The sequence below is a fragment of the Macrobrachium rosenbergii genome, chromosome 17 (assembly GCF_040412425.1).
Source record: "Macrobrachium rosenbergii isolate ZJJX-2024 chromosome 17, ASM4041242v1, whole genome shotgun sequence".
NCBI classification, from domain to species: Eukaryota; Metazoa; Arthropoda; class Malacostraca; order Decapoda; family Palaemonidae; genus Macrobrachium; species Macrobrachium rosenbergii.
In genome coordinates, this window is record NC_089757.1 from 21,293,265 (window position 1) to 21,320,805 (window position 27,541).

A 27,541-nucleotide genomic window follows, 5' to 3' on the forward strand; every position below is an offset into this window, starting at 1 on the left:
TATAAGAAAAAAGATTTTTTAAACTGACATATAAATTTTATGTCTTAGTATAATTCTCTCTCTCTCTCTCTCTCTCTCTCTCTCTCTCTCTCTCTCTCTCTCTCCCGCTAGCTAGCCCGAGGTTGTTTTGGCGCAGTGTGTTATTTTCCATTCTGTGCTGTTGGCCTAAGATGAATCCTGTAGCTGTGAGTACATTAGTGTTGGGTCGCAGCTGGGGTCGAGAAGGGAAAGTGGCTAGCAAACTTCATCCGTAAATGATTTTTGGGAACTGGAATGCCAATATCTCTTGAGGGAAAAGGCTTAAGGTGAAATACAACCATACGTTCTACGTTATAAATGCATTATATATGTATTTGTGTGCGAGGGTGGGTGTGGGCACACGTTAAGCACGTTTCTTCTCTGAAACGCGATAATGTTTTAATCAGACTCCTTGAACAGTCATAATCACTCACGCCCAACATAAATGTATGCAAAGTGTTAAAATGAAACTTAGAGCTGCCAAGCGTTGGAACTTAAAAAGTGCACAGAGTTGAAGTGGAAAGCTCGGTAATATCAAACCTGCGTCTGATACCAGGAAGCTACGGGTGAGTCACATACAAATAAGGACACAAACAGTTTTTCCAGAAAAGAGATAAGATTCTGTTCACATAAACTACGAGAGCTAAAACAGTTTTTCATGTGTATTTTTAAGGGATGGAACGGGAGTTCACTGAGGGGTGATGGAAAGGAAAAATGGAAAGCAACAAACAAAATGGTTGGGGAGACTTTGGTGTAATTTCTGCTAACCAAGTGATGACTGATTTTGTTAATTGCCAACACAAAATTTATGGTCAACGGTATCGTAAATATAATTCGGTACAGTAGATAGAAGTGACAAGCAAAGGAAAGTTCACACTTACAGCAGTCTTGGAAATGCTGCCAGTTTTGTTTCCACGTTCCTCCTGTTCCTCAACAACCCTTCCCCACTCCCCGCACCGACCTTCAACGCAAAACCCGTCGGTTCTCCGTAGCAACAGACATAATAGCCATTGCCTTTTGCAGATGGGTTCGTTTATAACAGCTGCATTGCGTATATACAGAGCAGGGGAGTTGGATTATCTATCTATCTGTGTATACTGTATATATATATATATATATATATATATATATATATATATATATATATATATATATATATATATATCACCATGTAATACATAAGCACCGACGCTGGCCGCTGTTTGCATGTCCGAGGAGAACGCTCGGACGTCTGTAAGAAGTCCGTGGCTAGCGCGCATGTCAACAGTGTTCACACGCACAGCACGTCGAAGAAAGCAGACATATGTTCTTGCGTACCCAGAAGAATGCCTCGTCCTACGAGGGATCATCAACCGAGGAGTAACCCCTAAAAGCCCCTTACAGGAAGATAAAAACCTCTGGATATACAGTAGGCCCAACCCAGCAGCAGACCCAATAATGCAAATCAGCATCGCTCCTGGCGGACCGAAGGACACGTACCTGCCAGAATTTCGTGTACCCAGAGGATATGGGAAAATCTCGCAGCCAAAACTACGTCGGGCACACCACAGCGATCCTTCGGAGGCACATGCTGGCCCAAAGGAACCATCATTTTATAGATGCGCACGACAGGAAGCCATCCCTGCTAGAGCTGATCGGAGGCACCCAGGTCACACATATAGAATACAACAATGGCCGCCTGGTAAGACGAAGGTGGAAGCTCGCCGCTCAGAAAGAGACAGACTCGAAATATTCAGCTAGGGTCTGGCCACATAATCCTCTCCAGTGGGAAATAGAAAACACGAGCGAAAGGAAACCAGAAAGTGCTCCCCACTAGGGACACAAGAGATCCCAACGAATTCCAAGTAATATCCCTTATTAAGTCCCTGAGGCCCCACCCGCCACGAACCACGCTCGGCAACTGGTGGCTGACATCTAAATATATGCCTTTACCTAAGTTATATATGGACATATATGACAAATTCATAAATAGATATTTGTATTGCATACACATGTATAAGCACAGGTATTCTTACGTTATTTTAAGATTATAAGATAAATTTTTATTTTTAACTATATGTTTACATTCTACATCTTTCATACATGGTATTTTACCGAAATCCTCGTGCCCAAAATGTGGTTCACCCTTTAATATTTCGACCAATCACTACTCTGATCTGAAGGTCACTGATATACATTTCCAACTGCACAATGAAACGAAAAGATTATAGCTCTAGATTTTAAGTTAGCAGTCTCTTGAAAATGCCATTGGCTGAACAGCTGCTCTGACAAAAATGAATGGAAGGAAAAAGCTGCATATTTTTCACCAGACGCTGACTCATGAGAATCGGGAAATTCTACTACGACACGAAGAATCTCGCAAAAAAACTCACTGAAGCCACTGAACATATTGTTTTTAAGTAAAAATGAAATGTGTGCGTATTTGTGTGAAGTGAGTACTGATTCTTGAAAAAGTTGTAGCTGTTATTGGCCCGTCCTATTTACTTGAATATTGGACGAACAACAAGCACATAAGCGGAACCATTTGTAGGTACAGATGTAACCAACAATTTAAAAGATGACTTCAAGGTTTAAAATTCACATATCATATAAGCACAAGTATAATAAAAAAAAAAAACAATTGTTGATGTTTTCTGCAGGACTGAAAAAATATGGATGCTAATAAGAAAAAGGTCAGCTGCATATCGATACAGCAGACCTCGTTTAATAACTTTTTGAGAAGCAGAGTGAGAGATGTTGGAGCGTGCTGCACAGTGGTATAGAGAAAATTGTTAACAGAATTAGCTGAAAGAAAACGAGTTTCTCGAAGGGGGAAAATAGATGGGAAACTAAGTTGTAGTGGAGAAGCGTTTCCAAAACCTATATCTTGGATGAAGACGATTAGGGACGAGTATGAGTGGGAAATTAATTTTGGTATGATAACTTTTCTTTGGCTAATTAATTTCTTTCTTTCACGGAAATGGCATATGCAGTGTCAGAATACCATTCGAGTAGAATACCCTTTAAACAGAAAATTATGTAAATAGAAAACTGGGATGTTACTTTTTCTGGACTTTATATAGTGAAAACGGCGTGTTAGATAATATAAGGCATAGTGTTGGAAGTATAATTTTTTCCACATATGCTAGCATTTCGTATCTCTGATTATTGTAGGGTTGCACACTTGTAGCATCTCCATTATTTGGACAATGCAGAATCCTATCACATGGAACAAATGGGATTACAGCAGACCTGGAATGTGTACACACACACACACACACACACACATATGTATATAGCCTATATATATATATATATATATATATATATATATATATATATATATATATATATATATATATAGTCTATAGTATAGTCTATGTGCTGTACATATGAAGAATATATATATATATATATATATATATATATATATATATATATATATATATATATATATATGGTATATAGTGTGTGTGTTTGTTGTACATATGTAAGATAAATGGATTCTGTCTTTAAGCTCGTTATATTTCTAATACCCTGATGGAAGTGTGATTAAAGATAATTCAGAACCAGCGGAACTATTCTGGGAAGTGCCGGAACAGAGTTATTTAGTGATTTTTCGATTGGCTGTCATAGATTTTTCTTGGTGAAAGCAATATGGGATTAATTTTAATTCAGATTTAACATCACACTGTATTATTTTTTTATTGTAAATTTTTTCATTTTATGCATTAAATATAACTGTTTAAAGCAGTGGTTCTCAACTGGTGGTCTGGGGACCACTAAGTGGCCCGTGGTACATTTTGGGTGGTCCACTAGACGTTCACTGTGTTCTCTTTATCGTTCCTCAAACTGGAAACGGTCTACGATTTTTTTTTTTTTCCTCGGCTGGTGGTCAATGACTTGAACGAGTTGAGAACCACTGACTTAAGGCAATATGGCCGATGCATGAACTTTCCAGGTTTCTACAAGAGAGTTTGAATCATCTCCTTTTTTTTCATCTACTGAGGTAAACTTTAGGGTTATTATTATTATATTTAGAAGATGAACCATATTCATATGGAATAAGCCCACAGGGCCACTGACCTGAAATTCAAGCTTCCAAAGAATATGGTGTTCATTAGAAAGAACTAATAGTTGAGATTCCAATAAAAATAATACAAAGCAGGATTATAAGATGCTGTAGAGTTATTTTAAAATCCGAAGGATAGAAACATATAAACGTATCATAGGTCAGAAGCTCTAGAGAAGGCAGGAAAAGGTTACTGATGAAGAATGAATGTCTCAAGAGAGCGGCTGAAAGAAATGGAGAGAAACATTCATGTTTTTAAGAAGAGTTTTACTTTGTGATGTATTCATTGATTCTTTTACTTATTATTCTTGTATGCATCTTTTGTAAAAGTGTATCTGTCATCTTTGAGTTTTATGTGTTTAGGTAACAACCCACTCTCCCGAACCTTTGATATCATATTCATGGGAGGGGAGGCATTATGAATCTTTCTCCCCCTCCCCCCTCCTGAGAGGGGATGACACCAATAGGTGTTATTCAGCAAATAATCACGAGATGAGGTTGCACTTTTGGGCCAACGGAGTTTGGTTTTCTTAGTGGCCATCCATCCAGTTACTGACCAGATCCAACGCGGCTTGACTTTGCAGCTTAAGTGAAGGACAACTGATTATTTTACGGCTTTGCAATAGAACACCGCTTGTATTCCAAAAGCTGTTGAATGATGCGCATCAGAGAAGCAACATCCCCCGGCGCCTCTTAATTGAGCTTTTACTCTCCTCTCCGTCTCGTCCTGAAGGACATCCACTTTCAGGCGCCGTCATGGGAGAGAAGATCTTCCCGCAGACTATATATATATATATATATATATATATATATATATATATATATATATATATATATATATATATATATATATATATATATATATATATAATATATATATATATATATGTATATATATATATATATATATATGTATACTGTATATATATATATATATATATATATATATATATATATAAATATATATATATATATATATATATACTGTATATATGTATATATATATATGTGTGTGTGTGTATTGCGGTGTAGCTATATTACTTGGAAGGAGTTTTTAATAAAGAAAAGGCAACAAACAAACAAACAAACAAACAAAAAACCATGGAACGCCCCTAGTGATTGAAGTCGCAATATTCGTCATGGTTACCATGCACAACTCATGTTGGTGATGTTCGAGTGCTTAAGGCATGTTAATCTCCATAAAACATTCGTAAAGATACAGTTAAGAAACAATTAAGTAAAAAAAATCTTTGGATTTAATTTCATTGTCATACTGTTGGTTTGCTCCTAAGATTATAACTACTTCACCAAATCCATCTTATTCTTTCTGGATAAATGTACATATTAACCCCATCCAATCTCCTTTCCCGTTCCTTTGCGTTGCGATACACAAACAGCCAAGATTCTCTATCCTCATCTCTTGATTTCATGTTCTACCTGTTCCATCTTTTCCGTTTGATATGTGGTTCTTACATTCCACTTTCTTATTGTCAGTCTGCACACACACACACACACACATTATATATATATATATATATATATAATTCTTTGCACCCCAGTAGCCTGGGATGATTGACCATTTTTAAGCATTGCCAGTCTCTTAACGTGGCAGAATCCATACAGGATTCAGTGGTTAAACACACGAAGGGGTAATCAGTTCTAGTAGTGCAGTTTCCTGCTAACTAAGGTGATTGGCCCCTGCCAGTGCCTATTGGTTTTTAAGCAAGGTCATCCAACAGGTGTCCAGAGGTGAAGCCGAGGAGACAAGGCACTACCACTGATGTCTGGTGCCTTTTCCTGAGCAAAGACTGTGAATTCAGCCTTTACCTGAAGGGGTGTCAAGCTACACGGCAGCAGGTGCTCGTACCCTGAACCCGGACCCCAATCCAGGTGCATCTTCATATATATATATATATATATATATATATATATATATATATATATATATATATATATATATATATATATATATATATATATATATCAGTACGGATCAATTGTGCAAGTGTCTTTTTCTTATTTTTTTCCTAATGTTTTTTTTTTAAAGAAAATCTTATTTTGAATAGATGTTAATTCGGAAATTTTTTGTGTACATGCAACTTAGATTATAAAATTGAAATTGATTCCGTACATTTGTTTTTCAATGTGATTGCTGTAAATAAGTCTTATGGGAAACAATTGTTGGTCATTAATAACATTTTTGTTACAGGAATTATCAAGATTTTCATAAGAAAGGTGTAAACAGGTCTTTTCAGTTAGAGTCTCTCTCTCTCTCTCTCTCTCTCTCTCTCTCTCTCTCTCTCTCTCTCTCTCTCTCTCTCTCTGTGTGTGTGTGTGTGTGTGTACGCAAAAACTTCCGTGGAAGCTCTCCCGTAATAGTGATTAACACTTGCTAGAATCTGCCCTAAAATTTCAACTACATTACATTCCGTTATTTTTTTTTTTTTTTTTGACCATTTAAGTAAATACCTACTCTGATATATGAACATGATTTTCGCATTCCCAAGTGTTGACTTTCAGCCCTTAATAAAGCACATATTGCCCATAGAGTTTACAGGAGGAGAAAAGTTTCCTTAATATTGGGGTGGGGCTCGTTTTCTTTAACATATGACGGAAGGATTTAAAGGTAGATTGCATTCGAAAACACAGATTTAAGCAAAGTGGCTGTATCTTTAATGGCTCTTACAGATATACACACTCACTCACTCTTACAAATACATACCTGCACACACACACTTACTCACATACATGTACACACAAAAGTGTGCACACTTACTCACATACAAGTACACACAAAAGTTTCTTTTACCTTTGATAAGGACGAATCCGATCCCTATAGCGAAAATGAAGACGACATTCCTGATTGCACTGTGCATCCTCGATGCGTGGTCCCTCTTGTTTACACAGATGATACGAAAACGACTCTAGTCAGAATATCCGAACTTCCAAAGGCTCTTACCACAGCCCACGAGAGTTAACACACAACTGGCAAGGCCTGCGAACCCAGAGAATGCCTGCGACTGCTTTCCAGCTGGCCTTACTCTGTGCTTACAGTATATATACAGATAGAATCGTGCAGAGCGGAAGCTCCCAACAGGTCCGGGTTGAAAACGGGACCGACTGACGCAGACTTGGAGGCGGTTCCCTTTTAGACAAGTCTGGAAAAGGTCATCGGTCAAGACGGCAACGTTGCTGCCGCCACCATTGTGCAAAAGCCCAGCCCCACCATTTGGGTGGTCTGTAACCACAGACTATTTAATTTTTATTTTTATTTTCATTTTCGACGTGAATGTCTTTCCAGATTGTGTCAACAGCTGCGTTCTTTATAGAAATAACTGGATATTATGTTGATACATACATTCATACATACATACATACATACATACATACATACATTATATATATATATATATATATATATATATATATATATATATATATATATATATATGTTAACTTTATCACATACACAATTGTTCTGTGCATTAGTAGAATTACTAAAAGGACCTCATTCAAACTGGTTGGTATCCAACGGAGTTTTTATTCAGAAAAAGTTACAAGCTCTCTTGGACAAACAGTCCACATTATCAAGTATCCAATATATATATATATATATATATATATATATATATATATATATATATATATATATATATATATATATATATATAATGATATAAGGTGTTAAGTATAAGACTTTACAGTCATGTGAAATAATAATAGCAGATATTTAGTTTGATACTTTTGTTCTTGAAGAGGGAAAACACGTCGAAAACATGTGTGGAATTGTACAGAACATTGGAATATATATTTTTTTTATTTAACTACTGGTTGATATTTTGCTGTAAGATCATTTTCTTTGCACACAAGATAGAAAATATTAGCTGTAGACTGAATACCTTTTATTTACCACCTTATGGTGTTCATTTTGGGTGTAAATTTTCATTTTCTTTGCTCTCATCTCCGGCAAAGACATTCTGAATGGTTGAAATTGCGTCTTAGATTATTATACTAAGTAATTTAAGTGAGCCATCTTGGTGAAACTAAAAATTACCCGTAACTTTGATAGCAATATGAAATTATGATTAACAACAAATGGAGTTACATCAGTTTTCTTCTTTCTACTTGGTCATAGTAAGATTAACCTCTTATCAACCCATGTTGTTAATTTTAAACATACTTAATGTCTCAGATAAAGAAATTGCGTTTATTACCCTTGATAAAAGAGCTGATGTGCTTCACATTCTTCAGTATATGCATGGTAACGCTGTGGGTCAAGAAATTAGGTAGAAACTCATGACGACACAGTTTTTTTTGGTGGATTATATGGGTCGAGGAAAGGAAAGTATTGACGTCATGGGTCGCAAAGGGTGTCGTCACTGCTTGCCAAGGGCGAGGCAAGAGTTGGATGTGGAAAGAGGGTCGTGACGCATGAGAATACCTGCGTCCTTGATTTTATGAAGAGTAGTTTTTGTAAGCAGGAAAATAATTCCCCACATTTGGAACGCTAAATTTCAGTCAAAACGAAAAGTGTTAGAGATATCTTATTAATTTGTGACTGACAGGACTGACTTTTACTAGCAGTCGAGCAATATTCCAGAATCCTTGGTAACTAATGTACACAGAACTAACGGTAGTAACGGTCCCCAGTATTTACCGGGCGTCAAACCCCAAGTGTCAGTAAGTGTTCGATTTTTCCTTGGAATTCCGGAACTGAGTCATAGAAAGCCTCTTGACAGTCACAGTGCTTTAAGTAAGTACAATGTATTTCGAAAGCGGGAAAAAGAGGGCGGAGGCTTCTTTTTAACCCCTAGGTCAGCTGAAAATCCTCATGCTTCAGTATTCCTTGAAGGTCCTACAATCTTGGCTATGCTATTGTATGCAGAGAGTGGTAATTTTTGTTTGTATTTAATACTGCAAACTGACATAAAACAATGCCGAAAAATATAGGCGGTGGGTCAAGCGCTTGGTGAAGAAATGACAGTTGTCCATCTTAGTACACATGGAATGGAGATGGAGTTGGCTTGGACATGCCTCATATTTTAAACTATCATCGCCTTTTGGAATTGAAAAATATAATCGTTTATGTTTTGATGTGGTTTTGAATGTTTCATACACTTGTTACATTAGCAAATGACCTAACCAACCATGCCTAGCCTAACCAAACCAAGGGTACTAAGTCCTTACCCTAGTGCAGGGGTTCCCAGTCTTTTTTAAGCCGATGAGCGCCCACCAGATTTCTGTAGAAGGAGTCCTGTTAGTAAGTGAAAGACCCAAAGTTACTGACTTTCACCAGTCAGGCATATATTACATAACTGTTATAGATATTATAGTATTTTGGTGGCACACAATGATTCACAGGGAAATCGTTTACCTCTTAAGTCATTATATGTGGATATCTAAAAATGTAACAAAATGAGATTTATTGTTCAATAACAAACTAAAACATAAATTTGCTTATTATCAATTATATTCTTCATTATGGTAATAATGTTTATGATATATGTGGAAAACTACAAAGAAAAAAAAAGAGAACAAATAAAATTTATAGGAAGCGTTATTTCCTGAATATTGATACACAAGCTAATTATTTCAAATCTTGGACATTAAAAAAAAATAATAATGAAACAAGCCCACCTCTCTTCTAGTTTGTGGATTCATTGAGAACCCTAATGCTAAACTGCTTTGGCTAGCTTTTCTATATTTGCCTTATCAGTGTTTGCCAAAGCAAGTCCCAAGCAGTGTTATATAGGCTATATAAAACAAAAAAGGCAGTAGGATATTTTAAATTCAACAGTTAGGCCCATGAAGAGTTGGTACTCGAGCACGATTTTAACAACTTCGAAAGAGCACTGCCAGACCATCAGAGAGCACAGAGATGCTAGCTTGAGAAAAGTTATTATTTTACTTCAAAACGATTATATAAACCATTATTCCATTTTGACTGTATGGTGTTGGGTAATTCTATGCCGGCTGTCCGCGGTGAGCTAGACTGTGGCAATTGACGTTTTCCTATGTTATTTTACTTCCTTTAGAGGAATTTAAAGTAATATTTTGTCGGCCGGCTGTAATTAAGCTGTCATTGACCTTTGAAGACTACACGACTTGTATTACCTAACGTGGGGTAGGTCTAAGCCTGCATTCCGCGGCAAGCCCCCCCCCAACTCCATAGCTAATACGGCAAAATTGTAACCAGTAAACCCCCCTAAAAATACCAACCTGACGTACCCTAGAGGTGTTTACTGGTTACAATTTTGCCGTATTAGTTATGGAGGGAGGTGGGGCTTGTTGTGGAATGCCGGCTTAGACGTGACCCGCGTTAGGGTACTTAAGTCGTGTAGTCTTCAAAGGTCAATTACGGTATATTTACAGCCGGCCGACAAAATATGACTTTAGATTCTTGTAAAGCAAGTAAAATAACATAGAAAAACGCCAATTGCCACAGTCTAGCTCACCGCGGACAGCCGGCTTAGAATTACCTGGTGTTGTCTCCCAAGATTAACAGATTTTATAGAGTTTTATGTTGACGTGGTATCTTTGCGGATGAGCACAAGGTTAGTAATACAGTGCCTGTTCCATAGAGTAATATATCTACAGACTGCAGTAACTACAGGCCAATCCCTATTCTCCCTGTGCTCTCCAAAGTTGCTGAAAAACTTACTTTGAAGCCACTATGTAAATATGCAGAGTCTAAAGGATTGTTACCTGAGTCAGTATGCATATAGGATGAAGTTAGGTAATTGTGATGCTCATTTAGACTTGATGTGCCATTTGCAAGGGAACCTTGATAAGGGTTTTGAGTGCAGAATAATTCAAATAGATTTTAGTGCTACTTTAGCTCTACTAAAACACAATGCACTTATTTATAAATTTCAGAATCTTGGAGTGGGTGGATATACTTTAGGATTGCTTCAAGATTTCCATACAGGTAGGCAGCAGCGAGTTGCTGTTGATGGGTTCTCTAGTGAATGAAGGCCTGTTGTGTAGGGCGTTCTTGGTGTTCTTGTTCTCACAAGTGTCCTTGGTCCACTTGTTTGTCCAGTGTGCAGATGATGCAACACTTGTGGGTGTAGCAAAGTTTCCACTTGTGAGAAATGAAGCTGCCCTCAGCCTCAGTGGGGACATGGACTAGGTCAGGGAATGGTGTAGCCAGGGTATGGGATTGAACTCCAGTAAAATGAAAACACAGTTGATTAGCAGATCTTGTTCAGATTTTCCACCCATCCACCCCTTCAGGTGGATGGAGCTTTGCTGAATGAGCCTGAAGCTTTAACTATTCTGAGTGTAACTTTTGACTCGCATCTTACTTGAGAAACATCTAATGAAAGTTTCAGCAAATGCTGCACGAAAGTTAGGTATTGTCAGTAAGGCCTCATATATTTATAACAGTGATAAAATCAGTGCAACCTGTTTTAGGTCATTTGTGCTTCCTTTACTAGAGTATTGTTCTCCGATATGGAGATTTATTTCTTTTAGACAGAGTGGTTCATGGTGGTAGGTTTCTGTTTCCTAATAGTAGCAGTTATGACTTGGACCATGGACGGATGGTCCCGTGTTTGTTACTTTTTCATAAGTTGTATTTTAACAGAGATCTTTCACATTCACAATTGATCCCCTTATCTGTCGAGAGCAATCGGATTCGCTGAACATCAGCACCAATATGCAGTAAATGTGCCTCACTGTCAAACTTCAGTTCCAGAGGTCCTTTATTCCTCACACCCTCCTAGAGGATGTCTTGCAATTGGAACTTCAGAAGTTCTAGTGTAGATGCAATGCACTACCACCGTGGTACCATTCTCTTTGCATTTTAATGCATTTTTACCTGATTATTAATTTATTTTTCCTTTTTAATAATTGAGATCTCTACTTTCTGTATTTCCCTTTACCTTCTCTTATCTCTTCCTAACGAACACCATATTCTTGGGAAGCTTGAATTTCAAGTTAGTGGCCCCTGTGGGCTTGTTCCATATGAATAGGCTAGGTTTCGTCTTCTGAATAATAATAATAATAATAATAATAATAATAATAATAATAATAATAATAATAATAATAATAATAATAATAATAATAATAATAATAATAATAAATAATTAATAATAATAAATAATAAATGATAATAATACTGTAATTAATAAATAATAAATAATTGAAAATAAAATTTTCCTGTTTTCATATGTGTTTTGAACATTTCTGACATTTGTTTCATGAGCAAGTTAGTACTACAGTAATAGGAACCTCACCATTATATCCTACAATTCAGGGACCACAGCGGGAAAGCTAGGTTTTAGGGTGGGGGAAAACATAAAAGTAAAGTACAAGGACTGTAATCACATTGATAGCTCTCATCCAGAGTAAGGGAAGTTTATGGAATAATTTCAAACTATTGCCATGCACTAGGGCAAGGACCTAATATCCTAGGTTAGGTTAGGTGTGATTGGTTGGACCATTTGCTAATGATACGAATGTCAGAAATGTCCAAAGCACGCATTATGACATGGGAACATGATATTCAGTCCAAACTGTAATAATGGTTTAAAGTGAAATAATGCCAAAAACATTCCATGAACTTAAATATGAATAAGAACTATCAGTGGGATTAAGGTTTAATGCAGAATTTTACCAGTTTTTCCAAAGGCTTGTCTTCTGTTTAATGCATTATTGACCATTGTTACCTGAACAAACCATATGATGTTCTATTTACCTCACCAATTTCAGCAGTTGTGGTGGGAATGTAGTTGGGAACTGGAATTTTTGGGTGGGAGAAAACCAATAATGAGTCATCTGAAGCAACAAGAATGGTAAAATAGTATGCAAAAACCAGGAAAAATCATTTGAAAAATTTTTGGTTAATGTAATTTTTTAGGCTACACAAGGAAATATAATAAAAGGCATGAAATTGTGGTAGTGGTAATTATGCAGACACATTATAACATAACATTCCATAATCTAAGCCAGGCCCTACCCAACCAGAGACATCCAAACCTACACCAGCCCATCCTAGGATGCTTGGTCATATGTGGCTGAATGTTCTCCCTGAAACCACTCCCTCCCCAACCCACTCTAACCTTGACTAAAAACTGTTGATCTGCTAATTACTGGAATATATTCTAAGCCAACTTAGTGTAAAGTACCAATTGGCCTGGGTCCTTACAGTACAGTTTAGCTACCACTAATTTAAAATTTTTTGAGGATCTTGAGCACCTTGATTGGAATCGGTTTGTGATATTAGGTTGTGGTTAACAGTCAACTGAAGAGGCCTACCTGGCCATTTTCACATTTACGCATCGTCATTTGCAGTTCCACAGTATTTTAGATCAAGTGTTTTATACCAGTATTGGGACATTGAGACTGAAGTTTTCTTGTTCAGTAGAGGTTATAATGTGCTATCTTATTCTTTGCTAAATAATAATGTGATTAGACATTATTTCCCAGCAAAGGTATTATTTCCAAGTGAGATATTTCTTAGCAAAGACATTATTTCCTAGCAAAGAAAGATGTTATTTCCAAGCAAAGATGTTATTTCCCAGCAAAGGTAGTATTTCCCAGCAAACTAGGTTTGTAGATTTTCAAAATTGCAAATACAGGTTAACTGGAAGATTGCCCTTCAATTTAGTATTTTTGTAGTATGATGGGTGTTCCACAACTATTTTTAAAGCTAATAAGTATTATGTGGCCAACATAATACTTGTTAGCCACACATTTGAAATAGAAGTGATAAATGAAACAAACATTTTTGATAAAATCACAATGCTTCAGGTTTCTTACAGCTCATCACGTGACTCACTTTTAGGCTTGCTACTCATGTGGAAATATACATTACTGTACAGTAGTTTCTTGTGCTGTCTTAATACTTGACATCCTGTGTCCTGTACAACTGTAATAATGTGGTCAAATCTAATGATGCATTCTGACACTGGTAGTTGTAATTATGATCTGCTTATTTCAAATCCCATTTAGTGTGTAAAATTTGTTTATACAGTACCTGACTGCTGTTCATTTTTGTTTTTGGTCACTTACTTGCTTGATCTCTACCTGAAGAAGATGCTAATTTAATTTTTTTTGTATTTCAGGGTGCCTGCATTATCACAATATCTCAAGAGTACCATATGTCTTATAACCACTTCTGATACAAGATAAGTATGTTATTAGATACGTTATATTATACTTGATTTGGAATATAGTCATAGTTAATATAGTAGCCTATTAGATTTCCAAGTGGCAAATTAACAACTGGTAGTGAAGACTAAAGTTTTCATACAAAAATAAGAACTAAGAGAACAACAGACTAGGCTTGAGGCAAATGTCAGTAGCAAAAGAGAAATGTTATAGGTCAATAATAAATTAGTAATTCAAGAATCACCACAAAGCTACTTTGAAGTTACCACAAATTCATTACTAAAATACTTTGGTCTGCTTCCCAGTTCAGTCCTCCAATGATATCGGGCTGTCATTTCACGTCTGGTACCAACAGTTTTGTCTGTGCATTTGGATCACCAGGTTATCCCCAGGGGAGGACAGTTGGTTGACTATGCCTTCTTCCTTAATGGAATCCCTTTCAAGAAGCTCTTACTTCCACAATAGCTCCCTGGTTGTGGTGATAACCAACTGTTTGTTCTGGAACAGAATCCGGGTTGAAGGAATCTTGGCATTAAATGGAAAGGTTCACTTTTATTATCTGAACACCTTTTTTATCTACTTAGGATGACATGCTTCAATTGCATCATAATGTTTTACTTTTTCTCACCCAAGTTGCAGACTGACTTGAATATCTTTGTGTATTCCCATGTAATGTGCCTTGCCATTATCCATTTAAGCTGGGTTTTCTTGTGCAGTCCCCAGCTCATGGCTTCATGCATGCTTAGCTCAAGAGCTTGATCTGCTGGAACTGAATTGAAGGGTCGATTTTGTGCATTGCTATTAAAAAATCCAGCCTCCATCATATGTTGTTACATTACTGATTCTATGCTCCAGTTCCTTTGTTTTTGCAGTGTAGAGTGGCATGTTCTTGGTATACAGTAGTTTTAATGCCTGGTCTGTACACATCGAGGCACAAAGTCCATTACTGTATTGTGTATCATTTTGATAGGGTGATTTACTGATGGAAAATTGTGTTAACTGTGACCCTGGCAGATGTGACATTAAAGAACCTTGATTCCAACTAAGAGGAAGCAGATGTCATGATTACACCTAAGAGGAAGCAGTTGTCAGGATTGTTCTCCACAAGTGCAGTCTCCTAGGGGAGTGGTTGCTTGATCACCTGGTGTGGAAACATTGATGCCCTTGTTTCTTTTTTTAGCTCTTAAACTAGATAGCAGCTAGCTGACTCAAGTACTCGTGTATTCTAGATATTTTGGCAAGGAACAGTACATCCCAGTTAAAGATATTGTAAAACACTTCGTGTAGTATTTTCCCTGTTATTGGTATCCTCCCTGCTGATCACACCTTAACTGGATGCAAAAAGCATGTGTTTGAGGAATAGGATTGACAACAAGATTGTTTACCTCAGATTTTCTAAAAACACAGAGACTTGCAGATTTGACAGCATTTTTGAGGAAGCAGTACATTTGTTTGCATTGTTGCTATATGTGATAAGGGATAAAGTATCCGAACACAGATGAGATGAGTGTCCTTATGTAACAACTGACAGCATCCCCCTACAGAAGTCATGTATCAGACTGGGATTTGGTATAAGAGTCAAATTTTAAACTAGGAGAAAATTCATCCATGTGGTCATGGAGTGATATGAACACTGAGAATGTTCTCAAAGCTATTGGCTGTAGTCAAGGCATTTGATAAGGCCTTATCTACTGAAAAGAAGCATCCTTGTCAGCATGCTGAACGTCAGTGTATTTAATGTTTGTTCATGCACAATGAACAATGTGTCAAAATCAAAATACATCACAGAATAAAAATGAGATTGCCACATGGACACAGGTACCAATTTTGGGCACTGTCAAATCAAGGGTAACATGATAAACTATAGTTTTTTGCCTCATTCAGTGCCAGTTGTCATTTAGTTTTACAAGAGTACTCATTCAAAACCACAGAAATAAACATTGTTGTGACACTAACATATCACAGTATCGTTGTGTCTTTTTAAGAGTGTTTTGGATCATGAGGCATGCAGGAAAAGGAATACAAGTTAGTCTTTCAGTAATTGGCCATGCTTTCAGTTCTACATCACTAGATGTGCAGAAAAAGGAATAGAAATCGGTGTGACATTTAACATGCTGCAGTATCAGTTTTGAGAACCTCGATGTCAGTTTTGCATTGCTGGGGTATCCGTGTAAAGTAGAAATTTTTATGACAGTAACATGCCACTGCCCCCTCTTGATGTCAGTTTTGCATTACTGGGTATATAGAAAAAGTAGTAGACATTGGTTTCTCATGTGATTAATATCTGTTAATAATGGGATCTGGGATGTCTTCAGTGTCAACAAGTCACTAATTTTTATATTTTATTTTAACCATCCAAACCTTAGACTCAGTTGAATGTGTTATCGAAAGTCATAATTATTACTCCAAGTTAATTGACCTTGTTGAATTGGTTCCTGTCATTCCATGTACTGTACAGTACCTGTTAATGATTAAAAGTGTTATCTTTGCATTGATGAAAACAAAGAAAGGAGTTAATGTGGCAAATTGTAAGTATTGCTGCAATCGCACTATCATTTTCTGAAAGCTACTCATACACGGTAATAAAATAACTTGTTTTAATTAGTTCTAGCTTTAGTTGTCATTGACTAAAGTTTTCGTTGGCTGTGCTGTTGCTTATTAGTTGCAAGAAGAGCACTCTGCCTTACTCTTTCCTTATGTCATTATGGGGGTGATCGTTCCACATTATCAAGGAAAGAACAGCACAGGTTGTTGTTGCCAGTTCTAACCAATGGCCAGTTTAAAATTTGTGTGCTGATGCTTATTTAAATCACAGTGAAGAGAATATCACTTAAGATGGGGATGCACTTCAGAATCCACAGTGTACCTTGATGATGGTTATGTCTTGAACAGGAAAGGGTTTGCTATTCTGATCAGGCCCTACCAATTAGCATCGTCAGCTTCTGTGAACTCCACAGTAACACTGAAAATTTGTCACCTCCACCAGGTATTATAGTTGTTTAGAAAGTGGTAGAAATACATAGATCAGGGTGTTCATAAGGATTAGATTGTGCATTTGTGGCTAATAATGTGCTGAGTGAGGCTTCAGGTACTGAATGTATGTTTTGAACTGGTACAGTAACTTAGGAATTTGTACTGAGGGATGTGAATGTTGACATGTCACAGCAACAGCGTTACCATTACCACTTGTGCATTCATATCAGATGAGGGGAAGGTATTCATGAAAATATGAACCAGTAATTTGAGGCTTGAATTTATTCAGAGGAATAATGCTTATGTAGCCACTTGCTTTTAGTCTTTTAGTTGTATTTTGATATATTGTAAATGCACTTATCTAGGGGAGTTGCATGTATTAAATTTTGATTGACCTATTGGCAGTCATAACCTCAGGGCTGAACAGTTTTTACTTCCTAGGTGAGACCAAGTTCTTTTGTACATTGGTTTGTATTACAGCTGCTGATGTTGCTCTAAAGCTTTTGCAATATCTTATGCTTTGTATCCTTTTTTCAGTGTTTTATTTTCAGACATTTTTAATATATTTTTAATTTCTTAATCTGGAAATCTGTTGTCGTCCCCTTTCCATTACTTTAAATATTGGAGACTTGATTTGTGGATCATCCTTGCTGTGTTTTGTATGTGTTTGCCCAAAGCTAATTGCCTTGTACTATCACAAACATCATTCTTTCTCCTTTATTATTTGCTACTGCTGTCAGCAATTATAACTTCTTTTTTTTTTTTTACCATTCATGTTTATTTTTCTCAGAATTTAATTCTCTCCCCCCCTTCTCTCTCAGCTCTAGACACAAGTATCTCTTTTCCTCAATCAGTACACTTTTCTTTAGTGTGAACAGTGTTGAATTATCTTTTTAAGTGATATATACTAGTGTATGGCAGCTTAAATTGCATTCTAATGTAAAAGTTAAATTTGCTCAAAATTTGTTTTTGTACACAAATGGCTTTACAGAAATAAAAAAGGACCCTTAGAAAACAGTTATCCTTATGGACACCACAGTTATTAAACAATGACCTTTGTGTTTCCTTTGCTGGAAGCCCTGGTAGCAACCCAGCAGTTATTAAATTTTTCTGATGCCCAAGCCTTTGTGAATAAAATGGTTTTTACCATGTAAGCTGCAATGTTGCCTTTAATACAGCTCTTGTTTCTATTACTAGAATAAAATGAAATTGACACACTGAAAATGCTTTTAATCATAAAACAATTTATTCATATGTACAAACCCTTAACCCAAACCAGTCTCATATGATACAATTCTTATGAACAATATGCTGAAGCAATATAAAGGCATTTTTTTCTACAAACTTACAAAAAACTGAGCCATAAACTACAAGTAATATACAACAATTAAATACAAACATGTACAATGAATGAACTAAATCATTCTTATGTAATAATAGGTTCATTTTCCTAGAAAGAACAGAAACTGGTGTACAGTACTAAGAAAAAGAAAGATGTAAATGGCATAATGAATATTGGTATAACCGCATTATGTCATTCTTTACACCTATATCTTGTACCACCAACAGGTAGCCAGTTATAAAAGGTGGGCAATTTTTCATTTTAGTATGGAATTCATAACATCACAAACTACAGTAAAAGTTGGTTAATGGAAAAAAATTCCATATTACAGACATTGAAATCCTATATAACAATGCAGGCAATGCAAGTCATTAAAAATACACAAGTGTAACTGGAGTTACTGCTCTAAATTTAGTTGCCACAGACTTGACATCAATTCTATTTTATAAAGCTTTGATTACATTTTTAAATTAGTGATGGTGATGATCTAATAATGAATTACAAAAATATCGTTCATGAACTACATGACATATCACGTATGTTTTGAAGAATCCTGAAAATACAGTTCCAAATATCTGAAATGGAGGGAAAGCTATGCAAGATGTTTAAGGTTACAAATTAGGAAAGGAGTTCACATTATGCCTCATCATTATACATGATGAGTGGCCCACAATAACATGCACAGTATATAAGTATATTAGGTCTTGGAAGACAAATTTGGCACTTCAGTCAGGCTCTACATAAAAATTATCACTTAATGCCGCGATCCTACTCGGGGCCAGTATGCTGGTGGGAAATTGGGATAAGGAAAGTTTTTGCCAGTGAAACACACACACACACGCACACACTAGCTTTTTGGCTTAACAAACACTAAACATTTTCATATCACGAGGGAAAAATATTTAGTACCTTTTAAAAATTTCTAAATAGATTTAACTGACACAGTACAGTACACATTTATGAACCACCATGCAACAGAAAAACCTGTCATTCATTAACTTATATTTTAGTAGAAGGAACAGGACTGTATAATATATATATATTTGTGTATGTTGCAATGTACATTATATACATAATCAAGAGAAGTTCATGAAGTTTGTTAGGTTAATGAATGGTACAGTCATTCTTAGGAATGGTGAGGTACTGTCCAACAATACTGGTGCGGCTGGGCCCTAAGCTGGCACTCTCACACGGAGAGAACCACCAGGACCACGAGGTAGACATCTCTGCAGCCAGAAAAAAATAAAGCACGGAACCCATATCCATGAAGTATGGGACCGCAGAGCACTACTCTGGATTCTACTAAGCGCACTTGGCTGCTGCATAGTGTGAGTAGATTGTTACCTGGCAACATCAAGAGATAATACAGTTCTTATCTTTTTCACCCAATCTTTTTCGTGTGGAGGGTGATCCAGGTGACTGATTAGTTCCAGCTTGGCGCCTGGCATATGCCAGAGCATCATTAGGCACATAGCTAATCCTTACACCACCATAAGCTCTTCTGGGAGGCAATTCATAATCAAATTCATCCGAGGATGAAGAAGAGCATGTGGAGCAAACAGATTCATTATCCCAGTCAGCATCTTCTAAACCTGGAGCTGATGGAGTTTTTCTAGGTGTCTGGCCTGTTGGTGGTGGACTTGATCCAGAGTAAGATCTAGACCTTGGAAAACCATTTGATCCGTGAGACCTTTGACGATGTCTGTGACGTTCTGATTTTGAAACTGTAGAAGGTACTTCTAATGCTGTAGGTGCTGAACCAGATGATGATGAGGAGGAGGAGGAGTCTCTTGCATCACGACTGGGGTCTTGACGACTTGAGTTTTCAGCACCAACCTGTGCTGGGTCAAATCTAACTGATCGGTTATGTCTGTCTTTATGCCTTGAAGAAAGGGAGCTCTTCCTTGGGACTCCAGGGTTTGGAGTATTAGTAGGTGATGTTGAGGCTGAAGATTCTCCATGCTGACTTAAATCTGGCATTGATGCATGAGCTGGAGATGCTCTACCTCTTGTTGCCTCTTCAGAAGCTAATAATGCTTCTAAATTAAGATCTGACAAGGCAGAGAGATCTAAAGGTTGTCTGCGTGCAGCACTTGATAGAACCTCTGAATTCTGAAGGAGGGATTCCAGAGCTCCAGGAGAACTAGTTGCAGCCATTTCTCTTAGAAGACTAATACCTTGCTCAGCAAGCAGTCTGCTAAGTGAGCGCTCTAGCACCAAACGATCTAAACCAGCTCCAACTAGCTCTACTCCACGTTGTACTGCCTTTTCAGCTTGTGCATTCTCTGCTCCCTCTCCAGTTGGAGTAGAGGTTAGAGGATTCTGTTGTGGGGGAGGAGAATGTGGACTTGTTTGACAAGATGATGACACAGTGCTGGCATCATTGCCCCTGAATTCCAATGCTCGTCTTCCCATCTTTGGACTTTGTTGTAGTTGTAAAGCCTTTCTACCCATTTTTGGTGAACGCATAAGAGGATTCCCTTGTCCCTGCCCTCTAATTTCTTCACTGCTCACTGCAGCTACAGATCGATTACCTGGTTTCGGAGAACCAACATCAGATGGAGCACGTGATCCTCCTGCTTCTGACTGGACTCGAGAAGAGGAGCTGGAATCTGAAGGTCCACGAGGTGAATCAACAGAATGTTTTGTAGAGTCTTGTTTTAATGACTGAGATGACTGAAGGCGAGGGGAGCGCGGAGAACGAGGAGAGATAGGGGATGCTGCGCTTTCAGGATGTCTATGTTGAACTTGATTATCTACAGATGAACTGGATAATGGTGAGCGTGGACTAGATAAATGAGAGGGATTATTTGGCTGAGATGTACCATGAATACCAGACACAGAAGGTTCTCTAGAAACTGATGGTGTAGTCCGTGGCCTTTGGAGATCACGAATTTGAAAAGAGTTTTCACGTGAGATTCTTGGCTGGGGACCTGAAGCATTGGACGGCTTTCTAGTTATCTGAGGGGACCTTGGGCCTGATATTTCTATAGATTCAGCAGGGTTCTCGAGCAGAGGTGATGAAGCCAAAGCACGTCTGCGCATTTTAGGAGATTTTGATACGCACTGCTTTTCAGGTAAAGGTGATTTAACACCCCTTCGTCCAGTAAGAGGTGAAGTCGCATCACTCAGATCAGAGGTGGAATCATTATTGATATGTCTTGATGGCCTTGGAGCTCTGGGTGATGTTAAAGTAGAATCTGAGGCATCATAAGACAAAGATGGTCGTCGCTCAAGCCCATTGTTAGAGCGTGACTGCTGGATTGGAACTTGAGAACCAATTGGAGTATTTGCATTGCTATCTGATGGTGTTGGAGGCTCTCCTTTGCTACATGCAATTGAACAGAAGATTGCTCCCCTTCTAGGTAGAAATGGTCTTCCCAGCAAAGATGCATGACAAGTGTGGCAACAAAAGCAGTCCTCAGTTGCATGCCAGTGCTGTCCTTCATGTGTCATTTGACCTGAAAAAGATAAATCATGTGAAAACTAATGAACTTTGGAATATTGTACTACTTACAGTTAAAAAAATTAGTTATGCCCTTTACACTCTAAAACAATTCAAAGACAAAATACTTGTACAAATGTTCAGTAATGTAATTTTTTCTAAAGTAAAGTGACTTGGACATGTAATGATTTCAAATAATTTGCAAAAATATAAAAATATGAATGTATTTGTGAGACTCAAAAACATTTTGTGTAAATTTTCATCATGCAACCATGGGGATACAGAGCAGGAACTAAAGAGAATACAAAATAAAGGAAGCCAATGAAGCAGTGATCATCTCTGCATTTCAAAATGGGATTGATAAATAAGACTATTTAGCTTATTACAAATAATAACTTCCCTGTCAAATGTTTTTAGTTTCTTTGCTAGTTTATGAAGTTTTAAAGGAATTGAAGGTGTATATTTTAGAAAAATCAGTTGTGCATGGCAGACTTGAAACCAGTGGGTGTTTATATATTAAAAAACTTGAAATTTTTTCTTCCAGAGTGCTGTATTTGATTACCAATAATAATTTTAGGTAAAGGAGGAACTTAAGTGCTCTGGAATTCATCCATTAAGAACATGACTGTAATCTGAAGGTAATTTTCTCACAGGAGTAAACGTTTCAGATAGTGCAGTTGAAATGTTCTGCCATAATTTAGGTCTGTAAGCCCCTTTTTTTTTTCTAAGGAAATACAAACCAAAGCCTTTCTTAAAGTAGTATCCTTCAGCATGAGATGGAATTGGTTATTGAAACTAAGTTAACTAATGGTATGAGTGAGTAAAGGAGACCCTTAATAACTTGCCATCACCAAGCACTTCCTCCGTGGCCATTAAGTGAGGACATCTTGCTGCACATTTGCTGACTGCTCAGTTGAAACCGGTTTTTTTCTTTTACTGGATGTTTGGTAACTTTTGTAAGGATTTAGATCTGCCTAAGAAGAGTGAACAGCAGAGGTGTGACAGACTTGAATGAGTGTGGAGGCACTTCATGTCCTCCTTATTTGTAGATCCCCACTGTCACTGCTCTTTTTGTAGGGTTAGGACCTTAGTCCTGATTTTCCTTGTGAAGTATGTGTGAATTGGTCTCCTTCACTGTGGAAAAGGTTTGAGAGATGGCAGTGGATACGAGACTTACTAATGGCTGGGAGACACTGATCCATCAGACTTTCCTTGGGGATGCAGTCAACTATTGCCGAGCCTTTGTGGGCTGCCACAACAACTTTGTCTGGTGTTGGGAGGGGCCTTGCCTCTGGGAAACTGAGACATGGAATCCAAACTTCATCCAGAAAGGGCAAGAAGCCTTAACAGGCCTTTTGTCACACCACCCCTCCCTTCCCTTCCACAGCAGTAGCTGAGAGGTTAGGTTATGGATAAAAGGGAATTGGACATTGAGGATGTTCACACTGTATGGCTAAGTACATTCTGGGCAGGATGAATGTGGAGGCAGACTGGCCAGGCAGTAGGGACAGAATGGTCTCTACACCCTTGAGTGACAGAGAGGCTTTTCAAGGTTTGAGGGCCCTGTGAGTGCCTTGTTTGCCACATGGCTAAATAGGAAGCTGTGGTGTTTTGCTTCACTGTGCCTGATGCCAGATCCCATGGCAGGTCAGGAAGATATCTTCTACCAATCTTTGGAAAGGTCACTACCCAACTTACAAACAAGTGACGTTCCAGATGGCCGTTCTTATCTTAAATTGTTTGTAAATTGGTTTTAATATGTAATGTACAATTTTTGTTGAAAAATTCTGATTACAAGATGTTAAACTTTGAAACATGTTTACATTCCAGAGTTAACTTGGAAGTCATAGATTACTGTAAACATGTTTATATTCCAGAGTTAACTTGGAAGTCATAGATTACTGTATACTATTTTCAATGTATTTTTAAATCATGCTGTATAATTACTTTGGATGTTAGGAAAGTAAAAAGGAATTAAAATTTTGGTTCATGCAACATTAAAAGTTTAGTATTTTTTCACTAGAGAGAATTTCACGGGAGCAGCGTTCTGACATTGAAAGTTCAGAAGTAAACAGTGCACACCACCATTTATTGACAAAAATTCAAACTAATAGGATTAAGAGGAAATATAGAAAATGGGAATTAATCAAAGAACAAGTATTCTCGTGATAGTGAGAAGAATACATGGGGTAATCAGGGAAGGGATTAAAGGCACAAGTTGTTCTTCCTTGTGTGGAAAAAATTCATATTAGGCAGAACAGGTGTGCAGAGCAAAATTTGAACTTAGTGTTTGGAGCGCTCCCCTTTGCCACCCATATTTAACTCGCACTCCCCTTTGCCACCCATATTTAACTCGCACTCCCCTTTGCCACCCGTATTTTAACTCGCGCTCCCCTTTGTCACCCATATTTTAACTCGAGATCTGCCTGTTCGTATCTATGAATGTTTGTAAGCAGGGTGGTGACATTTCTCGCAGGACTGCACAGGAAATGTTGGGATAATCATGTGAACAAACAAAATTGGGTAGTTTATCTTTTGTGATTGGTGTCATAGAAGAGGTCTTGTTCCAGTCAGAATTTTACATTAAACAGGTTGTGGACGTCCCTGCTTACTTTTGTTGAGAGAGACAAGTTCTTACTTTTGTTGAGAGAGACAAGTTCCTTTCAGTCTCTGTGGTCAAAGGTTGTCATACTGCCTTAAGCCAGGTCTTCTGAAGGGCATGGGTCTTTTGAATAACTTCTTATAAAGACATTAAGAGCTTTGAGCAGTTTAGTCCTTGGTAGCATTTCCTTCTAGAGTGGAATGTGACTTTGTTCCTTCGCAACTTAACATGGGCATTGTATGAGCCCTTGGGGGAAGTAGACTGAGATCTGATACTAAAGACTCTTCCTCCTAGCCTTGGCCTAAAGGTGCACTGGCGAGTTACTGTACATGGCCTTTCCTATAGTATGAACTTGTTCTTGTTTATTCCTGAGTTTGTGGGGGTAGAACTTATCAATAAGAGATAGGGTAGTTTTTGAGTTCCCCTCTTAGCATAAGACTGCTACCTGAACAACATGCTTTTGAAAAAAATTCCTTTTGTAAGGCATTACTACCTCCTAGTCCAGTGTGTTAGTTCCACCAAGCACTTTGTGTCCAGGAATACCCTTCTGGCTACATGCTATATTCAAATGAGCTCATGATTCTTCTTGACAAAGGAAGAAAGCTCATGATGTTGAGGCTTGGGACTGTCCTCTGGATTTTGGAGTAAGTTAAGGGCAGGAGACTAGAAGCATCAGACTATGCAGTCCATAGGTAACAACCTGTGGTATCTGCTCAACAGGCCAATCCATATACTAGATCAAGCACAGATTTATATAACATTCTGGTTCCCAGGTTAACTGTGATAGTAGGAACATGTAGCCACTTAGATTCTATTTCTCATTTTGCAATTTCAATTAAAGGGCAAAAAAGTGGGCATTTTGCAATTTCAATTAAAGGGCAAAAAAGTGGGCAACAAGTTAAAATTTTTTAATTTTGGTACAAATTTGTTACACATTTTTAGTTTAATTGCTCCTAACTCAATTGTGGTGAAAGACAACTTATCCACTAAATCTCTAACTTTTCCAGCACAGACTGACCTAGAGAGAAAAAGACATTCAGTAAATTGTAGGAAGAAAAAGACACTTTGTATACAGATTAATACATTTGAAATAATTTTTTTCAGGAAACTGCATCGAAACAGAATGAATGACTGAGGATGCTAGCACATGTTACCTTGTGTAACCAAGGAATAGAACATTACTGAAGGTAAGGGAACAAGCTAGTTAATGACCCTAAAGAAATAATGAATGCCAACCCCTAAAAACTGGTGATAAAATCTTTTTTTCACATTGCTGCTCTGTTGCAATTATTTTAATGTTGCTCCCTTATTTTTTAGGTTAGTGGGCAAACAAATGTCTGTTACTGCCCAGTTCCAGAGTTGGGTTGCAAAAAATTAGGGCATGTAAGCTATGCAGATTTCATGCCCAAGGAGCAGTTAAAAGCAATTGTGAATCTCACATACCCAAACAACATCCGAAGTACCCTGGGTTAGCTGATCAACACAGTGATGACAAGGGCTCATCATATGAACACTGCTAAGAAAACTCGAACAGTGCAGTTCTTGTTTTGCCACAAAACATGACTCCTTGTGTTTTCATCAGCTGAAATTATAATGGTTGTACAATGTTGATCCTCTGACATTACAAGTGCCTTAGGGCATGGCAGTGAAGAACCTTTTCTCTGGTTTTGGACAGACAACATGAACTTCTTCAAAGCGACACTGTATTTTCCGGTCAAGAGATGCTTCCCTTATCAGACAAGTTGAAGATGATGATGGGCACACACCTGAAGGATTTGTTGTTCTTTGAGGTAAGGACTAAGAAGGACTCGCCTGCATGTCAACATTCTCAAGATGGGTGCAGCACTATCTATCACTGCAATTATTTCAAGACTAGCAGCTTACAGGACATCATCACTGTGCTGGACTGTAGTGTCTTTTGTCAACAAATGAGGAGGAGGACTCCCTACCCTTTTGTGTTGGCAAAGTAGGTGTATGAGTAGACAGCTTGCTATACTTTACTGAGCAGGGCTGGACACAGGATGCCTTTCAGCACTATTTGGAGAAACTCATACTACTACACCTTCTTGCCTTCTGCATAATCTGCCAGGTGAGCAACCAAGTGCTAGTGACTCCCTCTGGCTCCTCAATGGCCACAAGCCAAGTGGTACCTGGACATACAGTCCCTTCTTGAAGTAAGAGTCAAGAGAATTACTTGACACATTCTACAGCATCAACAACACCAATGTTATCACATATCCAAGCAAGCACACCTCCACAGGTGGAGACTATCCAGCATCTGCTAGAAAAGGCTTGTCTTACAGGGTTGCAAAAAGGATATCCAGATCTACTAAGAAATCCATTGCATGTTTGCCAGGGAAATAGGGTCATCATCTGTGGATGGTGGCATTCAAAAGATATCTCTCTGGTTGGAACCACTCTCTCCCATTCCACAGAGTTTCTAGTATACTTCTGTTATGAGAAGCTCTTGGTACCTGTGGTTAAGGTCTACCCCTCTGCCCTTTTCAATCTTCTATCTCAACTCTGCAGAGATTGAAAATACATAAAACCCAGCAGACTCTGATAAGATGTACAAGTTTTCTCAATCTCCTCCTTCCTAGACTCAGTTGAAGTGACAAAGATGAGATACCCTTCTATAAAGTTCAAGCAGCGTGGATCAGCCGGTTCAGTGTCCTGACCACATAACCACCGACAGGGGTCCTGCCTTCCTGTCCGAGCTGTGGTCCGCCCTGGCACGCCTGCTGGGGACTTCTTACCACAGCACCACCGCCTACAACCCTGCGGCCAACAGATTGGTGGAGAGATTCCACAGGTCCCTGAAAGTGTCCCTCATGGCCCGCTGCACTGCCGAGGATTGGAACTACCAGCTGCCTTGGGTCCTCCTCAGGCTGAGGACTGTGCCCAGAGCCAACGGCGACCCATCCGTAGCAGAAAAAGTCTACAGGGAGCCCCTCGTAGTCTCGGGCGAACTCATCACGGGATCGCCACAACCTG

General features: G+C 38.0%; 2 protein-coding genes and 1 long non-coding RNA gene across 7 annotated transcripts in view; 1 reads left to right on the forward strand and 2 right to left on the reverse strand.

The window, feature by feature from the left end:
• Nucleotides 1–7,291, reverse strand: part of LOC136847776 (lysozyme-like) — a 10,875-nt gene extending 3,584 nt beyond the window's left edge. The window contains exon 1 of one of the 2 annotated variants that reach the window (XM_067119685.1): nucleotides 6,879–7,291. In XM_067119685.1, the coding sequence (XP_066975786.1) occupies nucleotides 6,879–6,945 (67 nt within the window). In that variant the 5' untranslated portion in view covers nucleotides 6,946–7,291. Of the gene's footprint in view, nucleotides 1–1,497; nucleotides 1,857–6,878 lie in introns of those variants that run through there. The other variant, XM_067119684.1, reaches the window with a different exon arrangement.
• Nucleotides 7,292–8,450: 1,159 nt separating this feature from the next.
• LOC136847780 (uncharacterized) lies at nucleotides 8,451–27,225 on the forward strand. The gene is made up of 4 exons (XR_010855837.1): nucleotides 8,451–8,822; nucleotides 14,140–14,206; nucleotides 25,652–25,734; nucleotides 25,865–27,225. It is a non-coding gene; the product is annotated as an uncharacterized lncRNA (long non-coding RNA).
• LOC136847778 (prickle planar cell polarity protein 3-like) overlaps nucleotides 18,383–27,541 on the reverse strand; it is a 432,056-nt gene continuing 422,897 nt past the window's right edge. For all 4 annotated transcript variants that reach the window (XM_067119687.1, XM_067119691.1, XM_067119690.1 and 1 more), the window contains one exon: nucleotides 18,383–21,961. In XM_067119687.1, the coding sequence (XP_066975788.1) occupies nucleotides 19,854–21,961 (2,108 nt within the window). In that variant the 3' untranslated portion in view covers nucleotides 18,383–19,853. The remainder of the gene's footprint in view (nucleotides 21,962–27,541) is intronic.